The 16012-nt window shown below is 57.4% G+C and overlaps 8 protein-coding genes across 8 annotated transcripts; 5 read left to right on the plus strand and 3 right to left on the minus strand.

Annotated features, from left to right (window-relative positions):
- Nucleotides 1-179: 179 nt before the first annotated feature.
- Nucleotides 180-1780, plus strand: BDY17DRAFT_169393 (uncharacterized protein). The gene has a single exon (XM_033729797.1). It carries the CDS (start codon nucleotides 300-302, stop codon nucleotides 1638-1640), a length of 1341 nt encoding a protein of 446 aa, XP_033588272.1. The 5' UTR covers nucleotides 180-299; the 3' UTR covers nucleotides 1641-1780.
- BDY17DRAFT_325221 (peptidase A4 family-domain-containing protein) lies at nucleotides 1716-2618 on the minus strand (the record flags this gene model as incomplete). Its single annotated transcript, XM_033737317.1, has 3 exons — nucleotides 1716-2188; nucleotides 2247-2394; nucleotides 2457-2618. The coding sequence occupies 3 exons, from the start codon at nucleotides 2616-2618 to the stop codon at nucleotides 1716-1718; spliced, it is 783 nt and encodes a 260-aa protein (XP_033588273.1).
- A 540-nt stretch (nucleotides 2619-3158) lies between these two features.
- On the plus strand, nucleotides 3159-3578 carry BDY17DRAFT_299488 (uncharacterized protein). Its single transcript, XM_033733922.1, has one exon. It carries the CDS (start codon nucleotides 3244-3246, stop codon nucleotides 3520-3522), a length of 279 nt encoding a protein of 92 aa, XP_033588274.1. The 5' UTR covers nucleotides 3159-3243; the 3' UTR covers nucleotides 3523-3578.
- Nucleotides 3579-6276, minus strand: BDY17DRAFT_299490 (amino acid transporter-like protein). Its single transcript, XM_033733923.1, has 8 exons — nucleotides 6041-6276; nucleotides 5711-5976; nucleotides 5466-5648; nucleotides 5244-5404; nucleotides 4875-5183; nucleotides 4688-4803; nucleotides 4277-4625; nucleotides 3579-4221 (listed from the first exon to the last, which is right to left on the minus strand). Exons 2-8 carry the CDS (start codon nucleotides 5863-5865, stop codon nucleotides 3842-3844), a joined length of 1653 nt encoding a protein of 550 aa, XP_033588275.1. The 5' UTR covers nucleotides 5866-5976; nucleotides 6041-6276; the 3' UTR covers nucleotides 3579-3841.
- Nucleotides 6277-7227: 951 nt separating this feature from the next.
- Nucleotides 7228-8658, plus strand: BDY17DRAFT_299494 (P-loop containing nucleoside triphosphate hydrolase protein). Its single transcript, XM_033733924.1, has 5 exons — nucleotides 7228-7275; nucleotides 7336-7560; nucleotides 7765-7884; nucleotides 7941-8319; nucleotides 8377-8658. Exons 2-5 carry the CDS (start codon nucleotides 7541-7543, stop codon nucleotides 8449-8451), a joined length of 594 nt encoding a protein of 197 aa, XP_033588276.1. The 5' UTR covers nucleotides 7228-7275; nucleotides 7336-7540; the 3' UTR covers nucleotides 8452-8658.
- A 616-nt stretch (nucleotides 8659-9274) lies between these two features.
- On the plus strand, nucleotides 9275-11551 carry BDY17DRAFT_311365 (uncharacterized protein; the record flags this gene model as incomplete). The annotated part of the gene is made up of 1 exon (XM_033735525.1): nucleotides 9275-11551. One exon carries the CDS (start codon nucleotides 9275-9277, stop codon nucleotides 11549-11551), a length of 2277 nt encoding a protein of 758 aa, XP_033588277.1.
- A 398-nt stretch (nucleotides 11552-11949) lies between these two features.
- Nucleotides 11950-13915, minus strand: BDY17DRAFT_252872 (putative siderophore-dependent iron transporter; the record flags this gene model as incomplete). The annotated part of the gene is made up of 3 exons (XM_033731294.1): nucleotides 11950-12806; nucleotides 12860-13719; nucleotides 13773-13915. 3 exons carry the CDS (start codon nucleotides 13913-13915, stop codon nucleotides 11950-11952), a joined length of 1860 nt encoding a protein of 619 aa, XP_033588278.1.
- Nucleotides 13916-14766: 851 nt separating this feature from the next.
- Nucleotides 14767-15878, plus strand: BDY17DRAFT_325226 (uncharacterized protein; the record flags this gene model as incomplete). Its single annotated transcript, XM_033737318.1, has 5 exons — nucleotides 14767-15042; nucleotides 15074-15125; nucleotides 15180-15366; nucleotides 15431-15534; nucleotides 15589-15878. The coding sequence occupies 5 exons, from the start codon at nucleotides 14767-14769 to the stop codon at nucleotides 15876-15878; spliced, it is 909 nt and encodes a 302-aa protein (XP_033588279.1).
- Nucleotides 15879-16012: the final 134 nt, after the last annotated feature.

Consider the following 16012-nt stretch of genomic DNA (forward strand, 5'->3'; position numbering starts at 1 on the left):
GCTGATGCTGCGCAGCAAAATGTTGGAAACCACCAGCGCGCGCAGCAGGGCTGTTCATACGCGGCAGTCCCGAATAGGCAGGTGCGAGAAGCTCGCCGGCAACCTGAGGCTCCTACGAAAGTTTGCACTCCACTCGGTCACTTGCCCACTCTACTCCTCCTCTACGTTCTTCTTCAAATCAGACAAATTATACCTCAAATCCGCCCCGTTCTGAATCTTGCAGGTAACTTATAACACATACTTTCGCAGCCTCGCAATTATACGTCTCGACTCCATTGTAACCCCGCTCTATCCTCGCAATGAGAAGATACAACGACGCCTCGAGCGATCAGCTTTCAAACGACAGCAAGCATGTCTTCACCATCCACACCGACTGCCTCTTCGACTCAAAGGAAAAGAAATTCCTCAAAGACACATCCATTACCATCAACCCCAAAACCGGCCTAATAACAAAAGTCTACATCCGCACCCAACCGCTCCCGGCCTCCATCGCCGCCCCAGACATCGACCTCAGAGGCAAATGCGTGCTCCCGGGCTTCGTAGACGCACATACCCACATCTTCCTGCACGCGTACGCCGACACCCCCGCCCTCAACCAAATGCGCGACGAAAGCCTCGTCGAGCGCGTCATCCGCGCAACCAACCACGCCCGCTCCGCGCTCCTCGCCGGCTTCACCACGTACCGCGACCTCGGCACCGAATCCGCGCAGGACGCCGACGTGCATCTCCGCAACGCCATCAACCGCGGCATCATTCCGGGGCCGCGGATCTTCTGCGTTACGGAAGCGCTGGCTTCGTCGGGCGGGTACGAGGTGCGGTTGGAGAATGAGATTGGGGGAGCGAGGGCGCCTCGGATCGCGGATGTGTGTGATGGGCCGGTGGAGTGTAGAGCTGCTGTGCGAAGACGTTTGGGCGCTGGAGCGGATGTGATTAAGTTTTATGCGGACTATCGGAAACGCGCGCTGCGCTTTCCCGCGAGTACGTGGCCTGGGTGTCCGGATGTAGCATTTCCGCCCGAGCAGCCGCAAGACGAGCGGAATCCGAGTCTACTGCTGTTCAATCAAGAGGAAATGGATGCGATTGTTGCCGAAGCGAAAGTTGCTCGCGCGCCGGTTGCGGCGCATGCGGCGACGGCGGAGGGAGTGGCGATGGCTGCCAAAGCAGGATGTACAACGGTAGAGCATGGGTTCGAGGACATGGAGGGCAGCGGGGCGATGGAGGCCATGCTTGAGCACGGCACGATCTTCGTTCCCACCTTGGCGGTCGCGGAGTTGTTCATTGACGTGAAGCCTGTGCTGGCGCAGGTGAAGAAGGCTTTTGAGCATGGGATTCGTTTGGCTTGTGGTGGGGATACTGGCCCCTTCCCGCACGGCGAGAATGCGCGCGAGATGGAATTGATGGTGAAGGCTGGCGTCCCGCTCGAAGAAGTTCTGACGGCGGCGACATTGCACGGGTGGATGGCCTGTGGAGGGGACTGGTGCGGCAGGAGGTTTGGTTGGCTTGGGGAGGGCTGGGCAGCGGATTTGGTGGCATTAGATGGGAACGTGAGACGTGACTTCCAGGCGGTGAGGAAGGTGGAGTTCGTGATGAAGGATGGAAGGGTATGGAAGAGAGACGGATCCGCTGTGGGGATGTTTTGAATCTAAATCATATCGTCGTGATGCGGTCAATCAGGGCAGTGCCTGGGCGGTCGTAACCATCCCTCTGCGTTCTGCTTAATACCCGCCGGCATCGTCTGCCTCAGCCCATGTGCATTTCACCGTCTGCGCTGCGGTCGAGCAGTCTGCCCACTGGTCGCCGTTGCTGTCCAGCGCGTCACTCGTCGAGCCAGAGGGGTAGTTCGTCTGGCCATTCATTATGTACGTGGCGGCATCGAAGGTGATGGTGCCATAGTCGGGAAAGGGATGGACGTCGAGGTCATTATCCTCGACAATCCACTCGGCGCTGTTGAGGCAGATCTCCGGCTGGCGGGACAGCGACTGAGAGACTTTTTCGCCCGTCGTGCGGTTGATGATGGTGTAGCTTCCGCTTGTGGTGCTGGTTGCGCGTAACACAACGGTAATGGTGTCGCCGGGCTTGACGATGAGATTTGGCACTTCCACGGACCCGGGTAACCATTCGTAGAACAGGGTCGTCACGAAACCCGAGCCAGGGACGTAAGTCCAGTAAGTCCCGGCTTGCCACAGGCCTGCGAGGAAGGAGACGTTAGTTGATGGGGAATGAGCGTAGCATGAGAATCGTCCTACCCTGGCCGCAGCTTCCACTGCCTCCTATGCCAATCCACGCACTGCCGTAGTAGTATTGGTTGGGGTCTGCGTCTGTTGGTAATGATACATGGGGGATCCTGTACGTCGCCTGGACCTGAGAGATATTGTCTCCAGATACCACGGCACCCTGGTGGAACGAACAAGTCAGCATCGCGGTACAAGCGGGCCAGGTTCACGAATCCGACATACCGCCCAGTTTTTGGTGGTGTACGTCGAGGCCAGCCGTGCTGTTCTCTTCGCGAATCCCGCGGCCTTGTCCGCCGGCGACGATCCGGCGCGGCGACCGAGTAACGGGCTTGCAGCTGCTAGGCCGAGCAGCGCAATATAGCAAATCCAGAAGGCGCACAGCATGGCTCAGTGATGCTGCTTTATGCGGGGTCCATAGCAAGAGGGAGACTCGACGACGACGAAGACAGGACGGCGAGAGCAACGAAGACGACAAGGATGAAGTTGCGCAGAAGAGGAGATGCTGGCCCTGCGTCGGATGTTAAACCCGCTGCCCGCCGCCGCTGCCGGACGAACTCTGCGGGCATGCTGGCGGCGGTGTTGCAAGGCAGCGTCGCTCATCTCGGTACCAAGCAGCCCCAAGGCTTAAACTGGTTTCACCACCCACCGCTGCGGACGACGGTTTTACGAGGGTGGAGGGGGGATGCGGAGGGGATTACGTGGGCCGCGTGAAGTGCAAATGTGGTAGCGCGACGAGGCTAGTCCCCTTTGGGCTGCCCCAGCGCTGTATCCTCGCCCACAAACCGTTTCGGCTGGCGCGTGGTATGGAAGCTACGCAGGCCACAGGGGCGGCCTACTGCATGCACGCACTGCTGCACTCGGTTCGGGACGCGCCTACGCGGTGACAGGAGGGGTTTGTCTGGCTGGCCCCGAGCGTTGTAAGAAGCTTGTGTGCTGCTCTGCCGATGATCCGGTGCAGCCAGGACTGGGGAGACACCAGGCTTGGGGACATGATCGTTGGCAGTGACTGATGAGACACATTGGGTTGTTGACATCCATCCTCTCATCTGCCTTGCGACCACAGGCTGATGGCGCAGCTTGGTGCTGGCGCCAGCCACTGATGCGCGTGGTGGAAATCACCCCTCGTCAGCGAGTCAGCAGCGTATGCAATGGAGACGGCAGCGACGCCATCGCCATGGTGAATCACGCTGGTCCCCTCGCTTCTTCGTATATCTGGAGCAAAGTACAAAATCGACCTCGCTCCGGACCCCAACCCCTCTCGAGTGGACCGAACTCCGGCATGCGATGAATGCAGGGACTGCAAAGACCCGCTCTTTTTGTCAGTGAACCGGCACTTCGGCAGGTACCGAGTACGGATAATTGTCCTTAGCAGCGCAAGGCAGGATCGACTGTGGCTAGATATGTATAGGGAATCGTCTCAGCCCAAGCTTTTGATGCCAAGGTTGGCGTTTGCTTAAACCATATGTCCTGATGTGCGATCAAAGCGCGGAGAGCGTGTAATCCGCCCATCTATGTGTCCCAAGATCAGAAGCCATCTGCGACCCAGTCGAGTCTCGCCCGCGGACAATCTCAGAGTCTGCTTACGAAGACGGCGCCCCCGAAAGCCATCACTCCTTCTTCGCCTCGACAATCTCCTCACTGCCGCGCGAGTCAAGCCGCGGCTCCTGTCCTTCGTGGATATGATCGATATTGATCCTCGGACCGCGGAACCACTTCCTCGCGTCGATGGCGTAGTAGCAGAGCACGAGGAACATGCTCCCGCCGTAAATCAAACACGTCCAGTTCATGTAATCCAAAGTGAGTGCCTTGCCCTTCACCGAAGGGAAACAAAGCGCCGGTACAATCAACAACCACCACGCGACCGCCACCGCGTTGATCGGGCGAGATAGCTTGCCAAGATTCCACGGGCCTGGCTTGAATCTGCCGTGACTAAAGAAGAGCTTGAGGAATATGGGCATCGTGAAGGAGGTGTACTGGCCGATGGCGCCTGCACGGCAGTTGTTAGCGAGAGGATCAAGCCACGTTCAAAAGGTCATCCTCACCAATGCTGAACACAGCACCAATGGCGACCGGCCCAGCGAAGATCAGCAGGCCTAACAATGCGCCAAACCCCAGCACTCCCCACGTGGCGAACACCGGGGTTTGCGTGCGCTTGTCCACGCGACTCCAATATCGGCTCCCTACAATCGCTCCGTCACGCGAGTAAGCAAAGATGATCCTGCTGGCTGCAATCGTACATCCTTGGCCAACGAAGAACTGGGCAATCATGTTGAGGGAAAACATGGCCAATCCTGCGTTCCTCCCGAGCACTTGAAGACAGAGGCTGCCAAATGGCTGGCCGTATTGGCCACCAACGACGCTGGGAATGTCCTTGACCGTATACACGATGACCTGTCCATGTTGAGTCAGCACGTCGCGAATCCATGGCCGCGTGGTGTGGCGTCAGCACGTACGAGCATGATTGCCCAGCCCAAGGTCAATCCCAACCCCGAGGTCATCACAATAGCACGCGGGCCGGCTTTGTTGGCATTCTTGCACTCTTCGGAGAGATGGAATGGAGCGTCGTAGCCTACGGGTGTCAGAAGTCATATCTCTCGTCGGAAACGCAGGACAGAGGTCTTGAGAAGAGCGCATGCTTACCCGACATGGTCCAAATCGCGGTGAGAAAGCCCATAATCGTCGCCCACCCAATCGGCCACTGCGTACCGTTCTGAAATTTCGTCCAGACATACTCGTTATCGTTGAACTTGGGGTTGTTGATGGCACCCACAGGAAACCAGATGACGAAGATGACAATGATGGCCAGATTCCAGATTGTACCCACGACATTTACACGACCGATGACCTTTGTCGGCTGCATTGCGATGATGCCCTGGAGCACCAGGATTCCGAGCAGGATCAGGAAAATGTGCCAGTTCTGCGCCGTATAGCTGGGATACGCGATCTCACCTGAACACACACGTCAGCCTGGTCTGGAAGTGAACCTGCCGGGATCTGCCTCGCGCCTACCAGCTGTCACCAACATCGAAGCCAAGGCGTAGTTGACGCTGCATGGGCCAGATACAAATCCAAACAAGTTGGACCAACCGACGGTCCAGGCACACAAAGGCCCCCAACCCTCGGGGGCCAGGACTGCCGCGGCGTAGTACAAACCTCCTGCGGTGGGCATCCTGGCCACAGAGCATCAGCAAAGAGTGCCCACTATGTTGCAGAGCTGGAGCGGGTGTTTACGAGCTACACAACTCTGCCATGCTGAATGCTGTGGCTTGGATCATGATCCCCGAGATAAGGTAGCCCCAGACTGAGCCGCCCGTACCGGCGTATCCCAGACAGTATGTCAGTGTTGACGCAATGGACGGCAGCAGCCCTAGGATCGAGAAGGCCACGGAGAAGGACTCCAATACCGAAAAGTCTCTGTCGACGGCGAAGGCATTTTAGCGCTGCTATACTAGGAGCAGCGAATGGCAACAGCTCACCTCTTGAATTCCTGTTTGTATCCCAGGGCTGCGAGAGCGGTAGCATCTAGGTCGGTTATGTCATCGACAAGCGCATGTTCATGATGCTGCGCCAGGACGGAGGTCACGTGCGCCGCGTCCTCGTCAACGACCACGCCGCCGTGTTTCTGTGCCATGGCGATGGTGAGAGCCAAGGAGAAAATAGAAGAGGAAGGAAAGTCATAAACCGAGAAAGGCAGGCCAACTTATAAATCGAGGGGAGAGCTCTTGAGGCGCCCAGGGTCTTGCTAGATAAGACGTTATTGATCGTCGCAACCGCGTGCATATAGCTGTCAGCTGGTGCATTCTCACCCGCAGATGATGCCAAATGGCCAGGCACATTGCAGACGTCCAGCCCCATTCTGGCGCTAGACTCGTAGGAGATGAAGCAGCATAACGCAACTGCAATTCGCAATTGGTGCCGACGGGACACTCGGTCCTGGCATTGGGGCATTGCAGAACGAGCTGAGCTCGTGGCTCTTCATGAAAGAGGGCCTGAAGGTGCCAAGCACACTAGGGTCAAAGGACGGCTCCACTCTTCAGGTGAGGCGTGGCGAGCTGCTTCGGGCAGCGACCTATTACCGTCTTCTGCGATGGCGACGTCCAGAACAGTATCGACGGACATAGCGGTCTGCAACAGTCTGTGCCCTTCACATTAAGTGTAGCTTTGCGAGCCCTCGCACTCAAGCATACGCAGCTCTATATCCTCTTGAAACTCCACCAGCTCCGTGCTGTCCTTCGAGATTGTTCAACTTGATCGTGGCCACCTCTCAAGTCATGGATAGACGGTACCGTCTCTGCCATGTGTTATCGCGGTGTCACAGAAGTAGCACAGGATTTCAATATCGGACTCAATTGAGGCTGCACACAAAGCATCCCAGCTACGTGCCAGAAGAAATGATCTTTTCTCACTTCTTATGGCACGTAGTCCATAGACCGGATGTACCATCTCCCTTATAATAAGCCTTGACGAGCTTCGGACTTGCTTTCGGGCTTGCCATAGTATTATTTCGATGTTTACGACAAGCGCCGGGCCGTCAGCGAGCAGAGGGGTGAAACGCTTCTTCTGGCATGTAGCCTGACCCCTAGTGTATTCGCCTGGCTTAGGGTGCAGTCGGCCGTAATGAGGAGAGCGAGCTTGATAGAAAGATGCAAGTCAACCAAATCGTGCGCGTCCATCCCTGCCATTTGATACCTGACCCTGCGGAATTGAGTTCTGACTGATGAGGGGAAAGTGATTCCAAAACAGGAGGCGGCACAGCGATACACCTTCGAATGCAGTCACAGAGATTGCTTCCGTCGGCGCATGGTAAAACAGAAGCCATAGCCATAGTAGAAGCAATATCTGGGGAAATGTGATGTGATGTTTCGCAAGGGTGACAGTGGATGTGACATTGGATGAAGCCGGGAATCGCAGCCAATTAAGCTTTCACGTCCCCGCCGATCTTTACCAAAACGGGACGCCATCCGCCCTCAACTCCAATCTTCCACTGCAAAGCCCAGCATCACTGCTTGCAAATTGAGAGCACGTCAGTCGCAATATCCAGGTGAGTTTCCATTCACGGGCCCTCCAACAAGACCTCTGCCTGACCCTCAACACCTTGCAGGCTCGAACAGCGCACTCGGTACCCTCTACCTCACCCTCCGGCCATCACCTCCGACCGCCGTTTCACGTCGAATTCCTTCCCCGACACGCGAAATCTTGGCGAAGGACCTGTCAACAACCACACGATCGGCGGCAAGCGCACAGCGGTGCGATCAGGTATAGCTAAGATATCAAGGGGAGCTGTGTGAAGGCAATTGCTGCACATCATGGTGGTCGCGACAATAAAGTACGTTTTGCACCCCTCAACCCTCCCCTGGTAGAGCGGCGGCGGTGGCGGCGGCGGTGACGGGCATTGAGGGTCTGGAGTGAGGGGGGAGCAAGAGATTTTCACGCGATGACAGCGCTTGACAGCACTGCTGTCGGCGTGCAGGAAGAGGGGAAGATATGGCATGGCGCTCAAATTGCTCGCACTAACACTCTCCGTCTCCAGATGCGTGGTGGTGGGTGACGGTGCAGTGGGCAAGACGTGTCTCCTCATCAGCTACACAACCAACAAATTCCCCTCCGAGTACGTGCCGACGGTCTTCGACAACTATGCAGTGACGGTGATGTATGCGAACATTCCTCCCCGACACCCTGCACACGCGCGGCTAACCAACCGGCCAGGATCGGCGACGAACCCTACACCCTCGGTCTCTTCGACACAGCCGGACAGGAAGACTACGACCGTCTGCGCCCCCTCTCCTACCCCCAGACCGACGTCTTCCTCGTCTGCTTCTCCGTCACCTCGCCAGCCTCCTTTGAGAACGTACGGGAGAAGTGGTTCCCCGAAGTGCACCACCACTGCCCCGGCGTGCCGTGTTTGATCGTAGGCACGCAGACGGATCTGAGGGACGACGCGCAGGTGCGGGACAAGCTGGCGAAGCAGAAGATGCAGCCGGTGAGGAAGGAGGATGGTGAGAGGATGGCGAAGGAGCTGGGCGCGGTGAAGTATGTGGAATGCTCTGCATTGACGCAGTTCAAGCTGAAGGACGTGTTTGACGAGGTGAGTGGCGTTGCTCGAGATGGAGATTGTGAATGTGTCAAGCTGACAACCTACCAGGCTATCGTGGCGGCGCTGGAACCCCCGCAGGTCAAGAAGCCCAAGCGGAAAGGCAGAGGGTGCATATTGCTTTAGTCGAGCTGTGCTCGGAGCGGTCGCTTTCTCAGCACCGTCGTGACACATTCAAGCATGGGCAAGGGGGAGTCTGGAAGACGGCGTTATTGGGGCGTCCTGCCTTGTCTGGGATGGTTCCGTGCATGCTTTGCAAGTGCTCCTTTCCTTCTGTAGCCGCTGTTCCTAGATGAATGGTGCTAACCTGTGACATTACTTGCTTTCTCCGAGCCTGCACCACTGTCACTTCGTCCACGCTGCGATGCGGCCCGGCCATACACAGCCCAGAGGACACGTGAACGCGCGAGAGCACGTGAAGCGCCGTGCCTTCCCCTTTTGTTGCCACAAACGAGGTTTGTTGTTGGCATGACGAAGATGTCTCTCGGCCCGCACACAAGCGCACACACCCAATGCACGGCATCATTTCCAGTGCATGTGCAGTCGTTGCTATTGTGACGGCACCTTGTTGTTGCTGTAATCCCCTCCACCCCCAAGCATCTTCCTCAGTGCCCTCTTTGCTTGCTATCACATACCAAACCAAACATCGCCGAACAGCATGGAGGAGATGCGGATGAAAGAAGACGCGCCCTTTGTTGCCAGGCCACCCTCGCCCGACAAGAAGTATGTACTCACGCTCGCAGACATCCCTGAAGCATCTCCCGGACCCAACGCTTTCGCTCAACAGGCCGCTCGAAGCAACCGACACCGTCTAGAGAGCAACGCATTCTACCAGCAAGAAGTCCAAAGACGCAATGCTTCCCCTGTAACGAGGGCCGTCCACCCTGCTTTGAGGGTCGGGTTCGACGTCAATCCATCGTCTGTCGCTCGAGACTCTGCCTGCACCACCATGTCATCGTTTGTCAATGCCGACGACGACTTCCCGCCACTCAAGCTTGTCCCTTCGAATGCAGACCTCGCGCAGCCAACCATACGCGGCCGCATCGAAGAGCGTCAAGAGAAGAAGCTGCACCAGCGGTCTGGTAGCAAAGACAGCCGGACGCCCGTCTTCGCCTCTTCGCCTCAATTCGCCAGCACCGATTTCGCAAAGCGGCCCAACGCGTCGAAATCTAAGCTGCAAAGCGGCAGTGACGTGTCCATCAAGACGCCGAAAAAGGGGCTGCTTGGTCGGCTGAAACTCCCTGGAAACATGCGCAGCCACGCTTCTCCCTCTACGCCCAATCTCTGCGCCGGCAACGAGCAAGCGGAGAACAGGATCCCGAACAAGGCTCAAGAGGTGCTGGGAGCTACGCATACCGCGCCGCCAAGTCTGGGCTCCTCGCCTTCGAAGATCAGTATTCCCCGGTCGCCATCGAAGCGCAAGCATTTCTTCTCGCGCAAAAATGCCAGCGCAACGGCTGTCGATGACCCCGTCCCCAAATCAGCGGACACAGTGAAGTCCGCCTTCACTGCCAGCACTTACATCAACACCCCGCCGACCGCTTTCTCCGACCCAACGCACTACAGTTTCCACCCACAGAACAAACGCATCGTCTCGCAGTCCAACTCGGACAAAGGCGGCGACAGCAAGGCAAAGGACCCTCACTACTGCCTCATCACCCGCTCGCAAAGCCTAAAGTACTTCGACCACCACCCACCCCCAACTCCCCCAGCAAAAAACACCCCGCCGGACGAAAAGGCGCGCCGAGACGCAGCAATCCGCGCCGAATCCTCCCGCATGCCCTTCCACGGCACCCAGACCTCCCCGTTCCGAGAATCGACCGGCGTCATCAGCGTCAGCGGCCGCTGGAGTCCCACCAAGTTCGGCGGCTACGCGCACAAAAAGGAGATGCCCACGCTCGTGACGAAGCCGAGCGTGTACTCCCTTCACGCCTCCGTCGTGCCGAATCTGACGGAGGCGGACACGTTTGAGGAGATGAAGGCGCGGATTGATGGGTTGGGGTTGGAAGGGTTCAGTATGCCGCGCGAGAATGAGCGTAGTTCTACCATGCAGTTCGAGCATGTGTACTCTCCTAGCATCTACTCTGAGGACTGGGGTGTGAGACCGACCAGCGTGCTTGTCGGGGGCCAGCAGCGGGTGGGGAAGTCGGAGATGGCGCAAAGGACATCGAACGGAACGTCAATGCATACCAAAGGTAGCTCGTCGAGCGGCGGGGAGATTCCCATCTGCTACCCAGGACTGGCGAAGGATCCATCGGTCGGCAGCATGAACACCCCGAACAAGGCGGCTGGGTTGGGCAAGCAGCCTCAGCGTCTTGAAGCGCATCGACCGCAACACGGCAAGACTCACTCGCGCGACCACAGCCTCAACTCTCGGCGCTCAGCAGCGGAGCAGGATTCCAGCATCTTCGCGCGGCACGTGGAAGACAATGCCACCACTGTCGAGAGCCGCGTTTTCGATTCGCCCACATCTTTCAACCATCCCAGTGCTGCTCCCTCGCCCCTACATCTGCAAGCTGCAACCTACACCCCTCCGCCTCGCATGAGCAGTAAATTCTCGCCCGGCGAAGTAACAGCAGTCCCCACCGACGACAAGAACCCCTCCAACACCGGCCTCCGCATCACCACCAAAACACCCGCACAGCCCAACATCTTCACCACCCTCCCCTCCCTCCCGCGCCCAACAACATCCCCAACCACCGACCCCCTCAAACCCAGCCCAACCTCCTCCCCGACAAGCAACAAAAGCACAAGCGCAAACACCGACAGAGCCAAGCTGGACCACATGCTCGCCATCTTGTCGCAGCTTCAAACGCGGCACGCCGAAATGGACGCCATGCGCGACGAGCTGCGGGCCGCGAACGAGAGGTTGGAGGGACGGCTTACGGCTGTTGAGGGGTTGGCGAGGGGCGAGAGGTCGCGTTCTGCTTCGGTTGAGGCTGATGTTGCGGAGTTTGGGGCTGAAGAGGGTGGGAGGAGGATTGCGACTGCTACTGCCGTTGACTTTTATCGTGCTGGGCAAGGGCACGGAAGTGAGAGGGACGACGACGGCGAGGAGGACGATGGGCAGGGAGAGAGCGGGACGAGAAGTGAAGCAGGGCAAAGTGCAGAGAGCGAGACGATTGCGGAGCTGCGCGAGACGAATCGCAGGCTTCTGGAGATGGTGGGGGGCTTTGAGGAGCAGATTCAGAGGTTGGAGAGGAGGGTTGGTGGGGGTGGGATGTGAGAGGGTGTTTTCTTCGAGGAGAGGGGTATCTGGATGTGAGCGAGGGAGATGAGATGAAGGAGGGAGGAAAGAGTACATGTAGGACTCCAGCCTGTGGCAAGCAGCGTCGATGACACTGCATAGCGTGGCTTGTGCGGAGCAACTTGATATTCACCCTTCACTCGGCGGGCGATGAGATAAACGTTGGGAAGACAGTCGAATCCTCTGTACATGCTTCATCAGGTATGACTCCTAATCCAAATCATCCGTCCACGCATTGAAATGCATCCCGCACGCTCGAACGCTCAATACCCAATGCAGTGCAATCGACCATGCCAAACGCCAGCCCAGGTATCGTCTGTTAAGTCGTCTCATACATCTCATGTGACGCAATGCTGTTCAAGCAGGCAAAAGCATGCCTACGAAGGACGCTTCCTCGATCGCGAGATCAGGCTCCTCCGCTCATCATCATCTTCGTCGTCATCGTCATTCCCACCCAATAGATGCTCCGACTGTATCCTGGACGACCCGCCGGCAACAGACGCAGACTCCCTGCGATCGGCGATATCCTGCGTGCCACCAATGACCAAGCCTTTGACGTGCTGGTCGATTTCGTCGAGTTTGTAATTCTTCATGAACAAGCTGAGGACCACACACGGCGCGGCGACGCATACCGCGACGAAGAGGATCTGCGTCATGGTTTCTTGGTAGGCACGATTGATGGCCATGCGCGTGGTGCTGCCCATCGGCCAGCCGTCGGCAGCGAGGGTGATGTTGGCGTAGATTGCGCCGGCCTGGGATTTCGTCTCGGTGGGAAGGTATAGTGCCAGCTTTTGGGGCACGTTGTTTGTCCAGATGGCGCCGGAGATGGCGTTGCCAATAGCACCCCCGATTTCGAGGATGGTGAGGAAGACGGCGGTGGCGGAGGCGACTTCTTGGTGGGTGGCGGAGGCTTGCACGCCAAGTTGGGCAGGGACGTTGAGCATGCCGCCGCCTATGCCGACGATGATCTGGGTGGCGAGGATGACCCCGAGTGGGGAGCCTTCGGTCCGGTAGCCCATCATGAGACCGAGACCGATGAGGTAGATGATGGAACCGAGGACGACGAAAGACTTATAATGTTTGGTGCGTTTGATGGCGAAGGAGATGACGAGAGATGTGACCGTCGCGGAAAAGGTGAACGTCTGCACCATTTTCCCGGCCGTGGCAACGGGAAGGTTGTGCACAACGAGCAGGTAGGATTGGAAGTAGGGATAGATGGAGAGGTAGAATGCCACTGTGAGCGATTAGCGTTGTCCATAATATGACGCTCGTCAAGGGTCTACTTACTGAAGTAGAAGAAGGCAAGAGCCAGTCCAACAACAACGGTTCTCTGCTTGAAGAGATCGCGCGGGAAGAATGCTCGGGGTGCTAGGGTTTTGCTTCGTTCCCAGAAGGGAAAGGCAATAAGACAGACTCCACCGACGGCCAGCATAGTGATGAGGCTACTGTTGTCCCAACCACTTTCGGCGGCCAAAGTGAGGGGTATCAGTATGAGGGAGAATGCGGCACAGATCAAGAGGAGGCCGAAAAGGTCCAATTCGTACCAGATAGTCTTGACGACACCCCAAGCCGACTTCCCTTCAAATTGAGAGGGCGGAAGGAGGCCTCGCCTTGCTGCTTTCCGTTGGTTGATTACCAGGGCGAGGGCGAGTGGTAAGAAAGCGACCGGAAGGACGAGCACCCATATGGCATATCCGAGTCTCCAAGTGAAGTTGCGAAGGACCGTTTGGGCGACCTCGGGACCAATCCAGACTGTGAACAGGAACGGAAGTTGGGGAAGGGTAGAACATAGGGCGCGGTTGAGGAGGTCACTGGTGTCGGCGACGAAGATCTGGATGAGGATCTGCAGGCCCGTCGAACCGGCGGCGTAGAAGATTTGGGCGGCAGCATAGGCCCCGACACTGTTGGAGGCAGCTTGTTGAATGTAGCCGGCGATGTAGAGAATGATGGAGATGGTGAATGCTTCGAAACGGCCCAGAACATCGGCAATCTTGGACATGGGTGGTTTGGCGACGGAAAGCACGACGGCTTGCACCACGCCCACCGTCGCCACGAGCGAATGGGAGGAGAAGGCACTGGTGGCGAAGATGGTAAGGTTGCCCGTCGTTTGAACTTCCAGCGACGTTGCAAAAGCCAGTAACGCTATGCTGGGAGGTGTTAGTAGAGGGTTGGAGGAGGAAATGGGCGGTGTGCGGCTCACCCGATGTATGCCACGGCCAGACCGGAGCGAGTCCATGTGGAGGAGATGGCCTCGAGCCGCTTGACGCCATGCTGTGCGGTGTCACAACTCTGCTCGGAATGAACCGACTCGTGCACCGAGATTTGATCGGCGAGGGGACGCATGACGATGTCTCGCGCCGGGCTGTCGGTTCGTGAGCGCACTCGCTCTAGCAGCGAGGACATGCTCGAGTGGCTAGCAGCGGCGGTAAGTCTCTTGCTCTCATCGCCATATCCGAATGTTGTATAGCGATATGTAGCCGCGGGCGCCGTCATGACGCCCGGGGCCAACGCTCGGCCGAAGAGATGGGATGGAGTGGATGATGATGATCGGGCGTGAAGAGCTTATCAGATCAAGAAGATCAGATAAACTGGAAGGTACAAAGCCGGGGAAATGAGATGTGCCGAGCACGCTATCGTCACGTGTGGAGACAGCTCGCTTGACGGCTTGGCAGACGGTCCACTGTTTGTTCATTCGGTCGTCGGTCTGACCTTCACCTCAGGGAACATCGAACTTCACTTGTTGACTTCTTCACTGTTCTTCACCATCTAGTTTCCGTCGTGAAGAACTGCGTCGGCTTGTCCGTGCGCGTTATCGCCCATGGGTGGCGACTTCTGACCAACTCCCTTGCCTGTTTGTCAAGGATTGATTGCGGTACGACGCCAGTAGTCAAGTTCAAGGAAATGTCTCGTTCTCTACGGCACATCGTCCTTCTTCCGTTTTCACTTGTTGTCCGCGCGAAGTGACTGGGCGACGCAACGGCTCCCGTGACTGTTCTGTCACGTGGCGGTGTTTCACTTACAAATCTCAGACGCGCGAGGTCACGGAGGCCCTTCACCAACGCGTCTCCTCAAAGCCGGCACATACCTGCCAACTCTTCACCCTCCTTTCATATACGACCTCGCACACTAATTGAACTTTGACAGCTGCGTCAATCTTCCACACCAAGAATAGTTGCGCCCACAACTCCTTCAAGATGAAGCACCCCTGGCGCCCGAACGTGAGCGTCACACTCCATGTCGATGGGCAAGATCTGAAGGAGTATGAAAACGAGGAGGAATCCGCCGAGGAAGTAGATGGTTGCACAGAGGTCGTGAGATATGTGGAGAGTGTGGTGGACGCCAACTTCTCCGTGGAAATGCAGGTTGCGGCCTCGCGGGTTCGGTGTGACTACGAGCTCACGGTCTATCTCGATGGGAAATGGGTGGCTGGATCCCTCTATCAGGACTCGAAGACGGAGAACCCGGGGAAGGTGAGCGTTGATGGGACCACTCTCTACACAGATGGGCAATAACGCTACGCGAAATTTGCCTTTGCCCCGCTCTACACCAGTGAGTTCGCGTCTCCCATCTGCTGTGCTGCAAGGGTCTGGCACTGACTCCATCGTAGCGGATGGCTCGGCCAATGCAAGCCTCATCCGCCAGTTGGCGAATGTGGGCAAAGTTCAGGCAGTGCTGAGAAGGTGTCTGCAATCTGGCCCCCAGTCGGCCACAGCGCATCGCAACTTTGAGCCCGCCCTCGGATCAAACGTCCCCGAAAAGGCACTGAAAGGGCGTGCTGTCTCCAGTCGCATTACGTGAGTGCTTTCCCCCCCTGGCAAAACTATCGCGGCGTGTCTTTCGCAGACTAATCACGCGCAGACTGAACAACCATGTGCCATGTGCCGCGCCCCTCTATGTAAACGTAACGTATCCATGGGGTGAAGTGCCCGTGGGGGTCTACACGTTCAAGTATCGTTCCCGCCGTACGTTTCCGCCGCCCTGAGGCCGGGAGAGATGGCACTGACCGTACGTTGCAGGTGATCTCCAGATCGAAGGCCTCATCCCACGAGACATCCCGCTCATGGAGCGCGACCCGAACACGCTCACCCTCGCCGAAGCTCGAGAGCGAATTCGCCTCCAAGAAGCCCAGCTCCAAGAAGCCGTCAAAATCAAGAAGGAGAAGCGAGCCCACTCCGTCATGATCGCAGATGGGGACGACGAGAACGATGACAACGAGACTATGACAGCGGCAGAGCGCCGGGCTGGCAAGCGGAGCCGTCATGGCCATGGCTCCGGTGTCGAGGTTGTGGATCTCACCGAAGACTGAGCCCTGCTACCGAATGAGGATGAATGATTCTGGCGAACAGGTCGGATGGACGTTGCGTTGCTTTGCGTTGTCTTGCGTTGCTTTCTATACCCCTACAGCGGCATCTCCTCGGTGATGGCCAGCTAGCATTGCTT

This window comes from Neohortaea acidophila (assembly GCF_010093505.1).
Source record: "Neohortaea acidophila strain CBS 113389 unplaced genomic scaffold BDY17scaffold_7, whole genome shotgun sequence".
Taxonomy (NCBI): Eukaryota; Fungi; Ascomycota; class Dothideomycetes; order Mycosphaerellales; family Teratosphaeriaceae; genus Neohortaea; species Neohortaea acidophila.